This window comes from Danaus plexippus, chromosome 2 (assembly GCF_018135715.1).
Source record: "Danaus plexippus chromosome 2, MEX_DaPlex, whole genome shotgun sequence".
In the NCBI taxonomy this organism is placed as follows: Eukaryota; Metazoa; Arthropoda; class Insecta; order Lepidoptera; family Nymphalidae; genus Danaus; species Danaus plexippus.
The window spans coordinates 943249-961256 of NC_083537.1; the positions used below are offsets into that span (position 1 = coordinate 943249).

The following is an 18008-nucleotide window of genomic DNA, read 5'->3' on the forward strand; positions in this document are numbered from 1 at the left end:
ACGGGAGCACAAACCGCTGCGGTCTTTAGGACTGGGGCACGCGGCTGCGACGTGCCCCATTCCCAAGCACTTGAAGCAGTGCTTGGGTCGTGCCTCCATGTAGGAAAGCCGCACCTGGCTCCACCCTACCGAGATACCGCCCAGCTGCAGCAGCTTTTTGGCCGCCATAGCCGGCACCTCCAGCAGGGCAGAGCCTGTGCCGCGAAGCCCAGGTCGCACACTGCGCACCCTGACCTGGGCCTCGGTGCAGCCCCCCTCTCGCGCGACTGCGGCTATCAGCCGGTCCGCCGTCGTCGCATCGTTGAGGCCCGTGACCCTCACGTCCGTGAACTTCACGGGCCTCGACACCACCACCTCCTCCGCCAGTGCGGACCTCAGCTTTGCGGCCAAAGCGTCGGCTTTGTCCGCACTGGTGGAGCCGGGCACCTCAATGATGCGGGCCCCTGTTGCCGTTGAACGGATCCTCAGGGGCCCTATGCCCAGCTCCTTGGTGTCTACCTCCTTTTCGGCCCTCAGGAGGACTGAAAGATACGACGCTCCCTTGGCCGCTGCTTCAGGCCGTAACTTTAGCATTACGGCCTGTGAGCGCGGGAGCGTCACTTTTTTAGGGCCCTCCTTAGGGCCCGCCTTCTTCTTTTGCTGTGGCGCCGATGTCTTTGGCACCGGCACCACTTCCTTCTTCTTAGGGGCCTTGCGGCGAACCACCTCCGAATAGCTTTACTCCTACTTTCCTCAACTTAATGAAATGATACAGATTTACTGCTATAATTTTGTTTTTATAACAAAGGGCAAACGAGCAAATGGCGTACCTGATGGAGGTGGTGTTGCCCATGGACATCCGCAAAAGTTTTTGCCGGATGCGCTGCCACCCTTATTTAGCGATGAAGGAGAGGAAGGGGTGGGAAAAAGGAAAGCGTGGGAAAGGGAAAAGGCAACCGGCTCTAACACTCATCGGACGAAACGCAGCCGTATAAGACTACTTCACGCCGATCTTCTGTGAGAGGGTGGTACTTCCCCAGTCAAGCCAGTTCGAGTTGAGAGTCGAGTTTGAGTTCAGTTAGTAATTTGACAACAGCTAGGCTCTACCATCTACAATAAATGACTAATTGTTACAAAACGCAGAGTACAAGCAGAGACTGCATTAATTTGCATTGCTCCTGTGTTAGAATCTCAATTATTAAATATCTACTAACCAATTTTTTTGTAAAGTAACTTGTAAACATTATAATATATCTCTAAGGTTCGAAAATTTACTAAAATTTTTATATGAGAACTTCTCTGGGATCTTTTTCAGAGACCACTTTATGGATAAACTATAAAATTATTAAAATTAATGTTTTATATTCAAGAAAAATAAACTGGGAAATAAATTGTGTACTAAAAAAATTTATAGTATTGAAACTTTGCATTTTTGTACAATGTTAAGACAGAAGTGTTTTGTCTACTAAAATAGGCAATACACTTATAAAAGAACAGGTTTCAATAGAAAACATTACATTTTGGGAAATAGTCCTTATACAGTAATTTGACTCATTATAAAATCATAACTTACACCATCTACTACATACGTACAACAGTAGATTCAATTATTTGAAAAGGTATAATTTTACAAGAGCCATTTCTATAAAAAAGTGAACACACTCTGAGATGTTAAACCTTGAACTAGAAGCGCGGTTATATGTATGAGTACTTAATGTCTGGAGAATTATTTTTCTACAATTGGGGGTGAAAATTAATGTCTACGAAACACATCTATTCATAATATATTGGCGTGTAATTATTGAATAAAATAAACAAACATAAATTAATTGTTATTGTATATCATTTGGCAAGCTAAATGTTATTTCTACGGATACACACTTGAGGAATACTCTTGTTGTTGGAGTACTCGTCTTTTGATTATGTTCCAAGAAGTTTAAGTAAGGAAGCAGTAGTTTAATTCAAATAAAATGAAGAACTATGGCTTGAAAATGACTTAAAAGGCGGAGTAATGTCATATCATGAGAGCCTAAACTGAAACCAATTCAAAAATCTTCGTTTACTACTACCTCAAGTAATCGCTGCAAGAAGGATGTAGGGAACAATTAAGGTACGACTGAATCTACTAACTTTAGTTGCAGTTTGAGTGATATACGCCGTCAAAAACTGTTCTTGAATTACGGAATCCGCGGCGGACAAAACAAATAAGTAAATAATTGTATATTTTATTTACAAAATATTTGTTGATTATCAAAAGATTTCGTTGCTTTAAGATCTTTCGACCTCGTGGCTAAACGGTTAGTAAGTTGTACGTAATGAGGTATGGTTCCAAATACTGACTTTATAGAATAGAAGTGATTGTCTTACAATAATAAATAGTAATATCTATTTCAAACATTTATTGTTTTATATAACAGCTGTTGTAATTCCGCATTCAGTTACCGATAAGCAATTCACTCCCCTCTTCATTTTAAAATAACCATTTTCCCCCCAATCCGGACTCCAAGAATTCTTGACGATCCAGTAGTCAACGCCGTTTTCTGAAAACACGTAACAATATTAATTATCAACTAATAATTTTGTATGGAAGAGACGAAACTAACTTGTTTAAATTCAATACATTCCTTTGTCAAGAATAATATTTTACAACATTTATATTATACTTTACCTGTTCCGTATCCTACCAAAAGAACAGCATGATTGATTGTATAACTGACATGACACCCTTCAATAAGAATTCCCCCTGTATACCATGCAAGTCCTAATGACGTTATAGCTGAAGTTTGAAATATATTTTATAATTAAACAAAACAATTATTATTTCATATTAATCTATTGTTTGTATTACCTATACTCAACGGTCCGATATTGTAAAGATGTTCCTTAATTTGGTCTTCCGATAGTTTTTCTAGGTGTTTATATTCCTTTAATCTTATTTCAACTTTACTGCTATCATAACGGCATTTTCCTTCTTTAGCAACGTAAGGATAAGACTTCAAAGACATTGCACCATTAGCGACGAAATATCTGAAAAGTGATTTTGTTCAATAATGATGGAACAAACATAAAAATGAAATATTATTTGTATAAAAATACCTCATGGCATTCCATGGGAGTCCTCCTGAACATCCCGAATCATTTTTATCACAGTCCAGTAGTTGTTGCTCAGACACGTCTATGAGCTTACCAGTCTTTATAGCATGTATACTTTCGACATTAGCTTGAATATGAAATAAAAATATTTCTCAAACTAAATTGATATTTTTATTAAAAGTATTTAAAAATACACAAATTTAATGAATATTACAATACTTACCAGCTGCACTAAATGCCCAGCATGAACCACAATGTCTTTGATTTTTAACGCTGCTGACAACTCCTTTCTTTCGCCAATCAAATTGATCCGGTGCAGTAATATTAAATGATTTTGGCAAATCAGTACTTTTATGATGCTCAGTCGTTGTACACCTGTCTCGTTTCAGACCAGTATAATATTTTATGAATTCTTCTTTGCTCAGATCCGAAAACTTATTGATACCTATTACAAAGTTTAAGGACATAAATGACAATTCTTAACAGAAATCGTCTCTTCATATACAGAAGTCTACTCACCGTAAACAGCATTCGAACTCCTCTCGTTCATAGCGTTAATATCCTTTAAATTGTTCACAAATATTTTAAACCTTTCTTCCTTCTCGCTCTCATCATACTCTTTACTGTAATCTTTTATAAACTGTTCGAAAAGTGTTGGAGCCTCCTCCAGAGAGTACAGACGCCTTTGACCTAACTCCCTAGAATATACATTATATTGTAATGCAACTGATAACAAAATTGCACAAATAATGAACATTTTGATTTCGGTTTCCCATACTTCTAATGACCAATGTGCCGCTATTTATACTCCACTCGTACAGCACTTTATTAACAATAATTTTTCTTCGGTATGTGGAGACATAAAATTTATATTGCCAATGTTACGAATGTGTATCATTTTTGTAATAAGTAATATACATATATGTGAATACATTTTGATGCTTGCTGAATAAAGCGGCTATAATTACTAAAATCTTACCTGACCTTACACTGATCGATACTGAATAAAACGAGTACATGTACCATGGACAACGTATGGATGGAAAACATCTTTAAGTGGAACAAAATCCATGATTCTTAATTAATGTTTAATGGAGAAGTCCCAAATAATTTACATTTTATATTTTTAAATCCAAAAAAAGAATTTTTAGTCTGTTTAAACATATACAAGTTTATAATTATTCTGTAGGTACAGAACTTAATATTCATTCTTTGCTAATATCTTATCTTGATGAAATTTTAATTAATTTTGAAGTTATAAAAACCTTAGTAATATTGTTAGAGACTACATTTAAGGCCAAATCAGTTTGTGAGTTAACATTATAAATTGTTTATTTAGATATTTTGATTTATTTATTATCTACGGAAGTACCACAGGGAAAGTATAAGGATAAGTCAGCTTCAAAGACGTCTTCTGGATGTGTAGCTCATAGAACCCAACGCGATGACCCAAAGAATCCCTAACGTAAAATCATTTGTTATGTGAGTCAGTGGTTACCTAGTTAACGGCTTGAAAATATTACGTGACTGTAAAGAATTCCCTGTCTAAACATGAGAAATTTCCTATCCAGGGAATAAAAGTCGTCTTCGTACCTCAAGGGATTATGCTAAAATAATACTATTTAGTAAAATATCACACACAATAGCTTTACTCCTACTTTCCTCAACTTAATGAAATGATACAGATTTACTGCTATAATTTTGTTTTTATAACAAAGGGCAAACGAGCAAATGGCGTACCTGATGGAGGTGGCGTTGCCCATGGATATCCGCAAAAGTTTTTGCCGGATGCGCTGCCACCCTTATTTAGCGATGAAGGAGAGGAAGGGGTGGGAAAAAGGAAAGCGTGGGAAAGGGAAAGGGCAACCGGCTCTAACACTCATCGGACGAAACGCAGCCGTATAAGACTACTTCACGCCGATCTTTTGTGAGAGGGTGGTACTTCCCCAGTCAAGCCAGTTCGAGTTGAGAGTCGAGTTTGAGTTCAGTTAGTAATTTGACAACAGCTAGGCTCTACCATCTACAATAAATGACTAATTGTTACAAAACGCAGAGTACAAGCAGAGACTGCATTAATTTGCATTGCTACTGTGTTAGAATCTCAATTATTAAATATCTACTAACCAATTTTTTTGTAAAGTAACTTGTAAACATTATAATATATCTCTAAGGTTCGAAAATTTACTAAAATTTTTATAATAGAACTTCTCTGGGATCTTTTTCAGAGACCACTTTATGGATAAACTATAAAATTATTAAAATTAATGTTTTATATTCAAGATAAATAACCTGTGAAATAAATTGGGTACTAAAAAAATTTATAGTATTGAAACTTTGCATTTTTGTACAATGTTAAGACAGAAGTGTTTTGTCTACTAAAATAGGCAATACACTTATAAAAGAACAGGTTTCAATAAAAAACATTACATTTTGGGAAATAGTCCTTATACAGTCATTTGACTCATTATAAAATCATAACTTACACCATCTACTACATACGTACAACAGTAGCTTCAAGTATTTTAAAAGGGATAATTTTACAAGAGCCATTTCTATAAAAAAGTGAACACAATCTGAGATGTTAAACCTTGAACTAGAAGCGCGGTTATATGTATGAGTACTTAATGTCTGGAGAATTATTTTTCTAGAATTGGGGGTAAAAATTAATGTCTACGAAACACATCTATTCATAATATATTGGCCTGTAATTATTGAATAAAATAAACAAACATAAATTAATTGTTATTGTATATCATTTGGCAAGCTAAATGTTATTTCTACGGATACACACTTGAGGAATACTCTTGTTGTTGGAGTACTCGTCTTTTGATTATGTTCCAAGAAGTTTAAGTAAGGAAGCAGTAGTTTAATTCAAATAAAATGAAGAACTATGGCTTGAAAATGACTTAAAAGGCGGAGTGTTGTCATATCATGAGAGCCTAAACTGAAACCAATTCAAAAATCTTCGTTTACTACTACCTCAAGTAATCGCTGCAAGAAGGATGTAGGGAACAATTAAGGTACGACTGAATCTACTAACTTTAGTTGCAGTTTGAGTGATAGACGCCGTCAAAAACTGTTCTTGAATTACGGAATCCGCGGCGGACAAAACAAATAAGTAAATAATTGTATATTTTATTTACAAAATATTTGTTGATTATCAAAAGATTTCGTTGCTTTAAGATCTTTCTACCTCGTGGCTAAACGGTTAGTAAGTTGTACGTAATGAGGTATGGTTCCAAATACTGACTTTATAGAATAGAAGTGATTGTCTTACAATAATAAATAGTAATATCTATTTCAAACATTTATTGTTTTATATAACAGCTGTTGTAATTCCGCATTCAGTTACCGATAAGCAATTCACTCCCCTCTTCATTTTAAAATAACCATTTTCCCCCCAATCCGGACTCCAAGAATTCTTGACGATCCAGTAGTCAACGCCGTTTTCTGAAAACACGTAACAATATTAATTATCAACTAATAATTTTGTATGGAAGAGACGAAACTAACTTGTTTAAATTCAATACATTCCTTTGTCAAGAATAATATTTTACAACATTTATATTATACTTTACCTGTTCCGTATCCTACCAAAAGAACAGCATGATTGATTGTATAACTGACATGACACCCTTCAATAAGAATTCCCCCTGTATACCATGCAAGTCCTAATGACGTTATAGCTGAAGTTTGAAATATATTTTATAATTAAACAAAACAAATTATTATTTCATATTAATCTATTGTTTGTATTACCTATACTCAACGGTCCGATATTGTAAAGATGTTCCTTAATTTGGTCTTCCGATAGTTTTTCTAGGTGTTTATATTCCTTTAATCTTATTTCAACTTTACTGCTATCATAACGGCATTTTCCTTCTTTAGCAACGTAAGGATAAGACTTCAAAGACATTGCACCATTAGCGACGAAATATCTGAAAAGTGATTTTGTTCAATAATGATGGAACAAACATAAAAATGAAATATTATTTGTATAAAAATACCTCATGGCATTCCATGGGAGTCCTCCTGAACATCCCGAATCATTTTTATCACAGTCCAGTAGTTGTTGCTCAGACACGTCTATGAGCTTACCAGTCTTTATAGCATGTATACTTTCGACATTAGCTTGAATATGAAATAAAAATATTTCTCAAACTAAATTGATATTTTTATTAAAAGTATTTAAAAATACACAAATTTAATGAATATTACAATACTTACCAGCTGCACTAAATGCCCAGCATGAACCACAATGTCTTTGATTTTTAACGCTGCTGACAACTCCTTTCTTTCGCCAATCAAATTGATCCGGTGCAGTAATATTAAATGATTTTGGCAAATCAGTACTTTTATGATGCTCAGTCGTTGTACACCTGTCTCGTTTCAGACCAGTATAATATTTTATGAATTCTTCTTTGCTCAGATCCGAAAACTTATTGATACCTATTACAAAGTTTAAGGACATAAATGACAATTCTTAACAGAAATCGTCTCTTCATATACAGAAGTCTACTCACCGTAAACAGCATTCGAACTCCTCTCGTTCATAGCGTTAATATCCTTTAAATTGTTCACAAATATTTTAAACCTTTCTTCCTTCTCGCTCTCATCATACTCTTTACTGTAATCTTTTATAAACTGTTCGAAAAGTGTTGGAGCCTCCTCCAGAGAGTACAGACGCCTTTGACCTAACTCCCTAGAATATACATTATATTGTAATGCAACTGATAACAAAATTGCACAAATAATGAACATTTTGATTTCGGTTTCCCATACTTCTAATGACCAATGTGCCGCTATTTATACTCCACTCGTACAGCACTTTATTAACAATAATTTTTCTTCGGTATGTGGAGACATAAAATTTATATTGCCAATGTTACGAATGTGTATCATTTTTGTAATAAGTAATATACATATATGTGAATACATTTTGATGCTTGCTGAATAAAGCGGCTATAATTACTAAAATCTTACCTGACCTTACACTGATCGATACTGAATAAAACGAGTACATGTACCATGGACAACGTATGGATGGAAAACATCTTTAAGTGGAACAAAATCCATGATTCTTAATTAATGTTTAATGGAGAAGTCCCAAATAATTTACATTTTATATTTTTAAATCCAAAAAAAGAATTTTTAGTCTGTTTAAACATATACAAGTTTATAATTATTCTGTAGGTACAGAACTTAATATTCATTCTTTGCTAATATCTTATCTTGATGAAATTTTAATTAATTTTGAAGTTATAAAAACCTTAGTAATATTGTTAGAGACTACATTTAAGGCCAAATCAGTTTGTGAGTTAACATTATAAATTGTTTATTTAGATATTTTGATTTATTTATTATCTACGGAAGTACCACAGGGAAAGTATAAGGATAAGTCAGCTTCAAAGACGTCTTCTGGATGTGTAGCTCATAGAACCCAACGCGATGACCCAAAGAATCCCTAACGTAAAATCATTTGTTATGTGAGTCAGTGGTTACCTAGTTAACGGCTTGAAAATATTACGTGACTGTAAAGAATTCCCTGTCTAAACATGAGAAATTTCCTATCCAGGGAATAAAAGTCGTCTTCGTACCTCAAGGGATTATGCTAAAATAATACTATTTAGTAAAATATCACACACAATAGCTTTACTCCCACTTTCCTCAACTTAATGAAATGATACAGATTTACTGCTATAATTTTGTTTTTATAACAAAGGGCAAACGAGCAAATGGCGTACCTGATGGAGGTGGTGTTGCCCATGGACATCCGCAAAAGTTTTTGCCGGATGCGCTGCCACCCTTATTTAGCGATGAAGGAGAGGAAGGGGTGGGAAAAAGGAAAGTGTGGGAAAGGGAAAGGGCAATCGGCTCTAACACTCATCGGACGAAACGCAGCCGTATAAGACTACTTCACGCCGATCTTCTGTGAGAGGATGGTACTTCCCCAATCAAGCCAGTTCGAGTTGTGAGTCGAGTTTGAGTTCGGTTAGTAATTTGACAACAGCTAGGCTCTACTATCTACAATAAATGACTAATTGTTACAAAACGCAGAGTACAAGCAGAGACTGCATTAATTTGCATTGCTACTGTGTTAGAATCTCAATTATTAAATATCTACTAACCAATTTTTTTGTAAAGTAACTTGTAAACATTAAAATATATCTCTAAAAAAATTTTTATATGAGAACTTCTCTGGGATCTTTTTCAGAGACCACTTTATGGATAAACTATAAAATTATTAAAATTAATGTTTTATATTCAAGATAAATAACCTGGGAAATAAATTGTGTACTAAAAAAATTTACAGTATTGAAACTTTGCATTTTTGTACAATGTTAAGACAGAAGTGTTTTGTCTACTAAAATAGGCAATACACTTATAAAAGAACAGGTTTCAATAAAAAACATTACATTTTGGGAAATAGTCCTTATACAGTAATTTGACTCATTATAAAATCATAACTTACACCATCTACTACATACGTACAACAGTAGATTCAATTATTTGAAAAGGTATAATTTTACAAGAGCCATTTCTATAAAAAAGTTAACACACTCTGAGATGTTAAACCTTGAACAAGAAGCGCGGTTATATGTATGAGTACTTAATGTCTGGAGAATTATTTTTCTACAATTGGGGGTGAAAATTAATGTCTACGAAACACATCTATTCATAATATATTGGCCTGTAATTATTGAATAAAATAAACAAACATAAATTAATTGTTATTGTATATCATTTGGCAAGCTAAATGTTATTTCTACGGATACACACTTGAGGAATACTCTTGTTGTTGGAGTACTCGTCTTTTGATTATGTTCCAAGAAGTTTAAGTAAGGAAGCAGTAGTTTAATTCAAATGAAATGAAGAACTATGGCTTGAAAATGACTTAAAAGGCGGAGTGTTGTCATATCATGAGAGCCTAAATTGAAACCAATTCAAAAATCTTCGTTTACTACTACCTCAAGTAATCGCTGCAAGAAGCATGTAGGGAACAATTAAGGTACGACTGAATCTACTAACTTTAGTTGCAGTTTGAGTGATAGACGCCGTCAAAAACTGTTCTTGAATTACGGAATCCGCGGCGGACAAAACAAATAAGTAAATAATTATATATTTTATTTACAAAATATTTGTTGATTATCAAAAGATTTCGTTGCTTTAAGATCTTTCGACCTCGTGGCTAAACGGTTAGTAAGTTGTACGTAATGAGGTATGGTTCCAAATACTGACTTTATAGAATAGAAGTGATTGTCTTACAATAATAAATAGTAATATCTATTTCAAACATTTATTGTTTTATATAACAGCTGTTGTAATTCCGCATTCAGTTACCAATAAGCAATTCACTCCCCTCTTCATTCTAAAATAACCATCTTCCCCCCAATCCGGACTCCAAGAATTCTTGACGATCCAGTAGTCAACGCCGTTTTCTGAAAACACGTAACAATATTAATTATCAACTAATAATTTTGTATGGAAGAGACGAAACTAACTTGTTTAAATTCAATACATTCCTTTGACAAGAATAATATTTTACAACATTTATATTATACTTTACCTGTTCCGTATCCTACCAAAAGAACAGCATGATCGACTATATAACTGACATGACACCCTTCAATCAGAATTCCCTCTATATACCATGCAAGTCCTGATGACGTTATAGCTGAAGTTTGAAATATATTTTATAATTAAACAAAACAAATTATTATTTTATATTAATCTATTGTTTGTATTACCTATACTCAACGGTCCGATATTGTAAAGATGTTCCTTAATTTGGTCTTCCGATAGATTTTTTATGTGTTTATATTCCTTTAATCTTATTTCAACTTTACTGCTATCATAACGGCATTTTCCTTCTTTAGCAACGTAAGGATAAGACTTCAAAGACATTGCACCATTAGCGACGAAATATCTGAAAAGTGATTTTGTTCAATAATAATGGAACAAACATAAAAATGAAATATTATTTGTATAAAAATACCTCATGGCAATCCATTCGAGTCCTCCTGAACATCCCGAATCATATTTATCACAGTCCAGTAGTTGTTGCTCAGACACGTCTATGAGCTTACCAGTCTTTATAGCATGTATACTTTCGACATTAGCTTGAATATGAAATAAAAATATTTCTCAAACTAAATTGTTATTTCATTAAAAGTATTTAAAAGTGCACAAATTTAATGAATATTACAATACTTACCAGCTGCACTAAATGCCCAGCATGAACCACAATCTCCTTGAATCTTTACGCTGCTGACAACTCCTTTCTTTCGCCAATCAAATTGATCCGGTGCAGTAACATTAAATGATTCTGGCAAATCAGTTTTTTTATGATCCTCATTCGATGGACTCTCTTCTCGTTTCAGACCGGTATAAAATTTCATGAATTCTTCTTTGCTCAGATCCGAAAACTTATTGATACCTATTACAAAGTTTAAGGACATAAATGACAATTCTTAACAGAAATCGTCTCTTCATATACAGAAGTCTACTCACCGTAAACAGCATTCGAACTCCTCTCGTTCATAGCGTTAATATCCTTTAAATTGTTCACAAATATTTTAAACCTTTCTTCCTTCTCGCTCTCATCATACTCTTTATTGTAATCTTTTATAAACTGTTCGAAAAGTGTTGGAGCCTCCTCCAGAGAGTACAGACGCCTTTGACCTAACTCCCTAGAATATACATTATATTGTAATGCAACTGATAACAAAATTGCACAAATAATGAACATTTTAATTTCGGTTTCCCATACTTCTAATGACCAATGTGCCGCTATTTATACTCCACTCGTACAGCACTTTATTAACAATAATTTTTCTTCGGTATGTGGAGACATAAAATTTATATTGCCAATGTTACGAATGTGTATCATTTTTGTAATAAGTAATATACATATATGTGAATACATTTTGATGCTTGCTGAATAAAGCGGCTATAATTACTAAAATCTTACCTGACCTTACACTGATCGATACTGAATAAAACGAGTACATGTACCATGGACAACGTATGGATGGAAAACATCTTTAAGTGGAACAAAATCCATGATTCTTAATTAATGTTTAATGGAGAAGTCCCAAATAATTTACTTTTTATATTTTTAAATCCAAAAAAAGAATTTTTAGTCTGTTTAAACATATACAAGTTTATAATTATTCTGTAGGTACAGAACTTAATATTCATTCTTTGCTAATATCTTATCTTGATGAAATTTTAATTAATTTTGAAGTTATAAAAACCTTAGTAATATTGTTAGAGACTACATTTAAGGCCAAATCAGTTTGTGAGTTAACATTATAAATTGTTTATTTAGATATTTTGATTTATTTATTATCTACGGAAGTACCACAGGGAAAGTATAAGGATAAGTCAGCTTCAAAGACGTCTTCTGGATGTGTAGCTCATAGAACCCAACGCGATGACCCAAAGAATCCCTAACGTAAAATCATTTGTTATGTGAGTCAGTGGTTACCTAGTTAACGGCTTCAAAATATTACGTGACTGTAAAGAATTCCCTGTCTAAACATGAGAAAATTCCTATCCAGGGAATAAAAGTCGTCTTCGTACCTCAAGGGATTATGCTAAAATAATACTATTTAGTAAAATATCACACACAATAGCTTTACTCCTTTTTTTTTTTTTTTTTGATGACGCAGGGAAACTCTTTTTACGAGCCGTCTCACCGGCCTTGGTGGGGCCGGAGAGGATGTGTGAGACTCGACCTGGGCAGGTCCCTACTCACTAAAACCACAGCGAAAGCCATCGGCCGCTATGTTGGTGCACCCCGGATCTGTCAGCGACAGGGCACACCAGCGACTGGCCGATCCTGGCAAAGACCGGACTTACTCCCTCGGAGAAAGGAGGCGATCCCGGCAATTAGGATCGCCCCGACGACGCCGGGCTTTCACAGGAGCCGGGTTACCAGCCCGACCCCAGCCCGTAGTGGAGGGGCGCTATTGGAGGCGTTGCGAATATCGCCTCCGGCGCGCACCCCCCCGTCGTCTGCGGAGGGAGGGTGCATCAGCCGCAACCTCCCGTTCCCGCTCAGATGCCTCCTTCGTGGACATGACCGTCTCACAGAAGGAGGACACCGCCATCCAGGACCTGTCACTCTCGAGCATCTTCTCCGCGACACTCGAAAGCGACAAGCCCACTCCGCCGAGTGCCGCCACAAGGTCTTGGCGCTGCGCAGCCCATCTCGGGCACACCTCGAGGGTGTGCTGGGCTGTGTCCACCGCAGCGCCGCACTCATGGCAGCCTCCTTCCGGCTCTCTCCTGGCCACCCGACACAAGTAGTCACCGAAGCAGCCGTGCCCGGTGAAAACCTGCGTCAGACGGAAAGTGAGGGGCTTGCGTTTCCGCCTCATCCAACGCTCTAGGACCGGACGGAGCGCAGCCGTTGTACGTTTACCGTACGGCTGGCCCGCCAGGTCCTCCCCCCACTCCCGCATAAGGCGCGACTCCCCCTGCCGGTGAACCGCTCGGATCTCCTCTGTCGAAGGGTTCTCTCCGAGAGCCCTCCTACCCGAGACGTAGGAGAACACCTCGGCGAGAACCGACGCCACAAGATCCCAAGGCGGATCACCGGCAAGAGCCGTCGCTGCGGCCCAGGAGACCGTACGGTACCCCCTAACCACCCTCACCGCGGGCGCCCTTTGCGCCGAGCGCAGAAGGGCCTTGACCCCGCGGCTCATCGGGCGATCAGCCCAAACGGGAGCACCGTACGTGGCTATACTCCGACAGACCCCAGAGTATAGCCGCCTGCAAGCTGCGCTGGGACCTCCGAGGTTCGGGAGGAATTTCCCCAGCGCACCTGCCGTCCTCCTGACCTTCGGCCCCAACTCTCTGAAATGGGGCACGAAGGTCCACCCTCCGTCAAGGATGAGCCCCAGATATTTCATGGTAGGGCTCACCCTGACCCTCCCTCCTCCTATGAGGAGGGTGGCACCCGGCGGGGGTCCTTTCCGCCCAGTCCCGCGAAAGAGGAGGGCTTCGGTCTTGTCGATTCTGACCCGAAGCCCCAACCTCTCTATGCGGCTGACCACGAGCTCAGTTCCGACCTCGGCCAGCCGCGCCGCCTCCTTGTAGCTCCGTCCCCGGGATAACACGAGGGTGTCATCAGCGTAGCATATGACACCCATCCCGGGGAGGAGGCGGCTCCGCAGGACCCAGTCATACCCGACGTTCCATAGGACAGGTCCCAATACCGAACCCTGTGGAACGCCGTTGTCGACTGTCCACCACTCTATGGACCCCTTCCGGTTCTCGACTGCCACCCTCCTCTGGGAGAGGTAGCTGCCTAACAGCCTCCTCAGATACAGGGGCACTCCGAAGTATACGAGTGCCGCCTGTATCACGCTGTGTGGGAGGCTGTTGAAGGCGTTGGCGATGTCCAGCGACACCGCCAACACTACCTCTCCTCTGCGTTCCGCCTCTTCCGTCACTGCCCTCAGGCGTTTGAGGGCATCAACGGTCGACCGGTGGGCTCGGAACCCGAACTGGGACTCTGAAAGTCCCGGTCCCGAGCCTTCCTCCAGGTGCCGAACGAGACGGGTGGCTATAATCTTCTCAAAAGCCTTCCCCGCCTCGTTCAGCACAACCACCGGTCGCACCGCAGAAGCCGAGTCCGGAGGCCGGCTGCCTTTCGGAAGTAGGCATAGCCGGCCTTCCTTCCAGGCCCTCGGGAACTGCTCGGACCTCAGACAGAGGTCGAACAGCTCCCTGAGGGCTCCTCCGAGGTGCACCAGGGAGAGAGCCAGAACCCTCCCGTGCACCCCGTCCGGACCCGGTGCGCTCTTCTTACTCTGGAGGCGAGCCAAAATCGCCTCCATTTCAGACTCCGTGACGGTGGGCGGAACGCGGTCGCCCTCTTCCAGCGTCTGCCGAGCCATTCTGGGGGGAGTGAATCCCGCCGGGGCGTCGGGGAAGAGTTCCCCGACGATCCCTCTCAGAACAGCCGGCTGGAGCACCTCCGTGATGGGGGCCGACTGGGCGCAGATTTTGTTCCGCGCCCGCTTGTACGGTCGGCCCCAGGGGTCTCGATCGAGCCCCTCCACCAGCTCCAGCCAGGCTGCCTCCTTGGCTCGGCAGATGGCCTGCTGCAGGATCAACTTTTTCGCCACGTAGACCCTGTACAGCCGGCCATCACGCTCCTCGTCCTGGGGTCGGCGTCGCCTGCTGCGGGTGTATGCCCTCCTGGCTCCGTTGCAGGCGACCCGGAGGTCGGAAATGTGGTCCGACCACCAGTATACCGCACCCCGTGGGGGTGGACGTCTAACGGGGGGCATCGCCGCTCTGCAGACGTTATGGAGTACGTCCCCAAAGCGACTAGCCCCCTCGTCCACCCCCAACTCCGCACTCCCCGGGAGACTCCAGCGGCCGACAACGGCCGCTTCCTCAGCCAGTTCCCGGTTGAGCCTTGATAGGGCCCAACGCGGAAACCGACTTCTCTCCCGGGGCGACGAGGAACTCGACGCTGGACTCCGGCGACCGGCAGGAGTGGCAGACACTTCGAACCGTATGTAGCGGTGGTCCGAAAGCGTCTCCACTCCTGCCTCAACCCTCCACCCCTCCACTCTGCGTGCGATGGTCGGAGTGGCGAACGAGACGTCCACCACTGAACCTCCCGACCGTCGCACGCACGTCTGAACTGTCCCCGTGTTCAGTAGGGACAGTCCGGCAGTTAGCGCCCATTCCTCTAGCTCCCTTCCTCTGGGTGTTGTGAGGGGGTTTCCCCACGCCGTGGACTTGGCGTTGAGGTCCCTCATCACAACCACCTGGAGAGGCGCTAACTGCCCTACCACCGGCCCGAGAGAGTCGAGAAATCTCTCAAAGGCCGGCAGGTCGCGGTTCGGAGAGAAATATACCCCGACTATGGCAATCTCCCCCCGAACCGCCGCCACATACCCGTGGCCCCTCGCCTTGACTGTGAGGGGGGGCACGGCGCCCGGCCGCGTGACGATCGCCACGGAGCCGCCCGTGTCTCCCGCCCAATGAGGTTGGGCAGGGACATAGTACGGCTCCGCTATGACCGCCACGTCAACGGCCCACTCCACCATGGACTGCAGGAAAAGGTCCTGAGCCCCGGCGGCGTGGTTCCCGTTGGCCTGCAGGAAACTGAGATGTCCGGCCATTATTCGGACATCTCAGCTCCCGACGCCTGCCTCGAAACCCCCGCCCTTTGTGGCTGGGCCGGAAGTTTCCCACGGGTGGACGGGGGGCGGCACGAATGACCCCCCATCACATGGTCCGCCGGCTTGCTCGCGTCCGCGCACACAGCGCAGCGCGGTGACGCGGAGCACTGGGCGGACTTGTGGCCCTCCTCGCCGCAACGGGAGCATAAACCGCTGCGGTCTTTAGGACTGGGGCACGCGGCTGCGACGTGCCCCATTACCAAGCACTTGAAGCAGTGCTTGGGTCGTGCCTCCATGTAGGAAAGCCGCACCTGGCTCCACCCTACCGAGATACCGCCCAGCTGCAGCAGCTTTTTGGCCGCCATAGCCGGCACCTCCAGCAGGGCAGAGCCTGTGCCGCGAAGCCCAGGTCGCACACTGCGCACCCTGACCTGGGCCTCGGTGCAGCCCCCCTCTCGCGCGACTGCGGCTATCAGCCGGTCCGCCGTCGTCGCATCGTTGAGGCCCGTGACCCTCACGTCCGTGAACTTCACGGGCCTCGACACCACCACCTCCTCCGCCAGTGCGGACCTCAGCTTTGCGGCCAAAGCGTCGGCTTTGTCCGCACTGGTGGAGCCGGGCACCTCAATGATGCGGGCCCCTGTTGCCGTTGAACGGATCCTCAGGGGCCCTATGCCCAGCTCCTTGGTGTCTACCTCCTTTTCGGCCCTCAGGAGGACTGAAAGATACGACGCTCCCTTGGCCGCTGCTTCAGGCCGTAACTTTAGCATTACGGCCTGTGAGCGCGGGAGCGTCACTTTTTTAGGGCCCTCCTTAGGGCCGCCTTCTTCTTTTGCTGTGGCGCCGATGTCTTTGGCACCGGCACCACTTCCTTCTTCTTAGGGGCCTTGCGGCGAACCACCTCCGAATAGCTTTACTCCTACTTTCCTCAACTTAATGAAATGATACAGATTTACTGCTATAATTTTGTTTTTATAACAAAGGGCAAACGAGCAAATGGCGTACCTGATGGAGGTGGTGTTGCCCATGGACATCCGCAAAAGTTTTTGCCGGATGCGCTGCCACCCTTATTTAGCGATGAAGGAGAGGAAAGGGTGGGAAAAAGGAAAGCGTGGGAAAGGGAAAGGGCAACCGGCTCTAACACTCATCGGACGAAACGCAGCCGTATAAGACTACTTCACGCCGATCTTCTGTGAGAGGGTGGTACTTCCCCAGTCAAGCCAGTTCGAGTTGAGAGTCGAGTTTGAGTTCAGTTAGTAATTTGACAACAGCTAGGCTCTACCATCTACAATAAATGACTAATTGTTACAAAACGCAGAGTACAAGCAGAGACTGCATTAATTTGCATTGCTCCTGTGTTAGAATCTCAATTATTAAATATCTACTAACCAATTTTTTTGTAAAGTAACTTGTAAACATTATAATATATCTCTAAGGTTCGAAAATTTACTAAAATTTTTATATGAGAACTTCTCTGGGATCTTTTTCAGAGACCACTTTATGGATAAACTATAAAATTATTAAAATTAATGTTTTATATTCAAGAAAAATAAACTGGGAAATAAATTGTGTACTAAAAAAATTTATAGTATTGAAACTTTGCATTTTTGTACAATGTTAAGACAGAAGTGTTTTGTCTACTAAAATAGGCAATACACTTATAAAAGAACAGGTATCAATAGAAAACATTACATTTTGGGAAATAGTCCTTATACAGTAATTTGACTCATTATAAAATCATAACTTACACCATCTACTACATACGTACAACAGTAGATTCAATTA

At 41.4% G+C, this 18008-nt stretch overlaps 2 protein-coding genes across 2 annotated transcripts; both read right to left on the reverse strand.

Moving 5' to 3' along the window:
- Window positions 1–2363: 2363 nt before the first annotated feature.
- Window positions 2364–3859, reverse strand: LOC133319187 (uncharacterized). Its single transcript, XM_061522650.1, has 6 exons — window positions 3592–3859; window positions 3296–3517; window positions 3076–3199; window positions 2828–3006; window positions 2648–2755; window positions 2364–2519 (listed from the first exon to the last, which is right to left on the reverse strand). Exons 1-6 carry the CDS (start codon window positions 3827–3829, stop codon window positions 2386–2388), a joined length of 1005 nt encoding a protein of 334 aa, XP_061378634.1. The 5' UTR covers window positions 3830–3859; the 3' UTR covers window positions 2364–2385.
- A 2507-nt stretch (window positions 3860–6366) lies between these two features.
- Window positions 6367–16993, reverse strand: LOC133319325 (uncharacterized). The gene is made up of 16 exons (XM_061523299.1): window positions 16365–16993; window positions 15997–16206; window positions 15239–15507; window positions 11584–11844; window positions 11288–11509; window positions 11069–11192; window positions 10821–10999; window positions 10640–10747; window positions 10387–10511; window positions 8817–8877; window positions 7596–7874; window positions 7300–7521; window positions 7080–7203; window positions 6832–7010; window positions 6651–6758; window positions 6367–6522 (listed from the first exon to the last, which is right to left on the reverse strand). The coding sequence occupies exons 1-16, from the start codon at window positions 16991–16993 to the stop codon at window positions 6389–6391; spliced, it is 3234 nt and encodes a 1077-aa protein (XP_061379283.1). The 3' UTR covers window positions 6367–6388.
- Window positions 16994–18008: the final 1015 nt, after the last annotated feature.

Coding starts and splice junctions, on each gene's coding strand:
- LOC133319187 (XM_061522650.1), bottom strand. CDS start 3,829: ATGTTCATTATTTGTGCAATTTTGTTATCAGTTGCATTACAATATAAT. Junction 3,007..3,075: donor CTCCCATGGAATGCCATGAG/GTATTTTTATAC, acceptor ATCACTTTTCAG/ATATTTCGTCGCTAATGGTG. Junction 2,756..2,827: donor TATCGGACCGTTGAGTATAG/GTAATACAAACA, acceptor TTCAAACTTCAG/CTATAACGTCATTAGGACTT.
- LOC133319325 (XM_061523299.1), bottom strand. CDS start 16,993: ATGCTAAAGTTACGGCCTGAAGCAGCGGCCAAGGGAGCGTCGTATCTT. Junction 11,000..11,068: donor CTCGAATGGATTGCCATGAG/GTATTTTTATAC, acceptor ATCACTTTTCAG/ATATTTCGTCGCTAATGGTG. Junction 6,523..6,650: donor TTTGGTAGGATACGGAACAG/GTAAAGTATAAT, acceptor ACGTGTTTTCAG/AAAACGGCGTTGACTACTGG.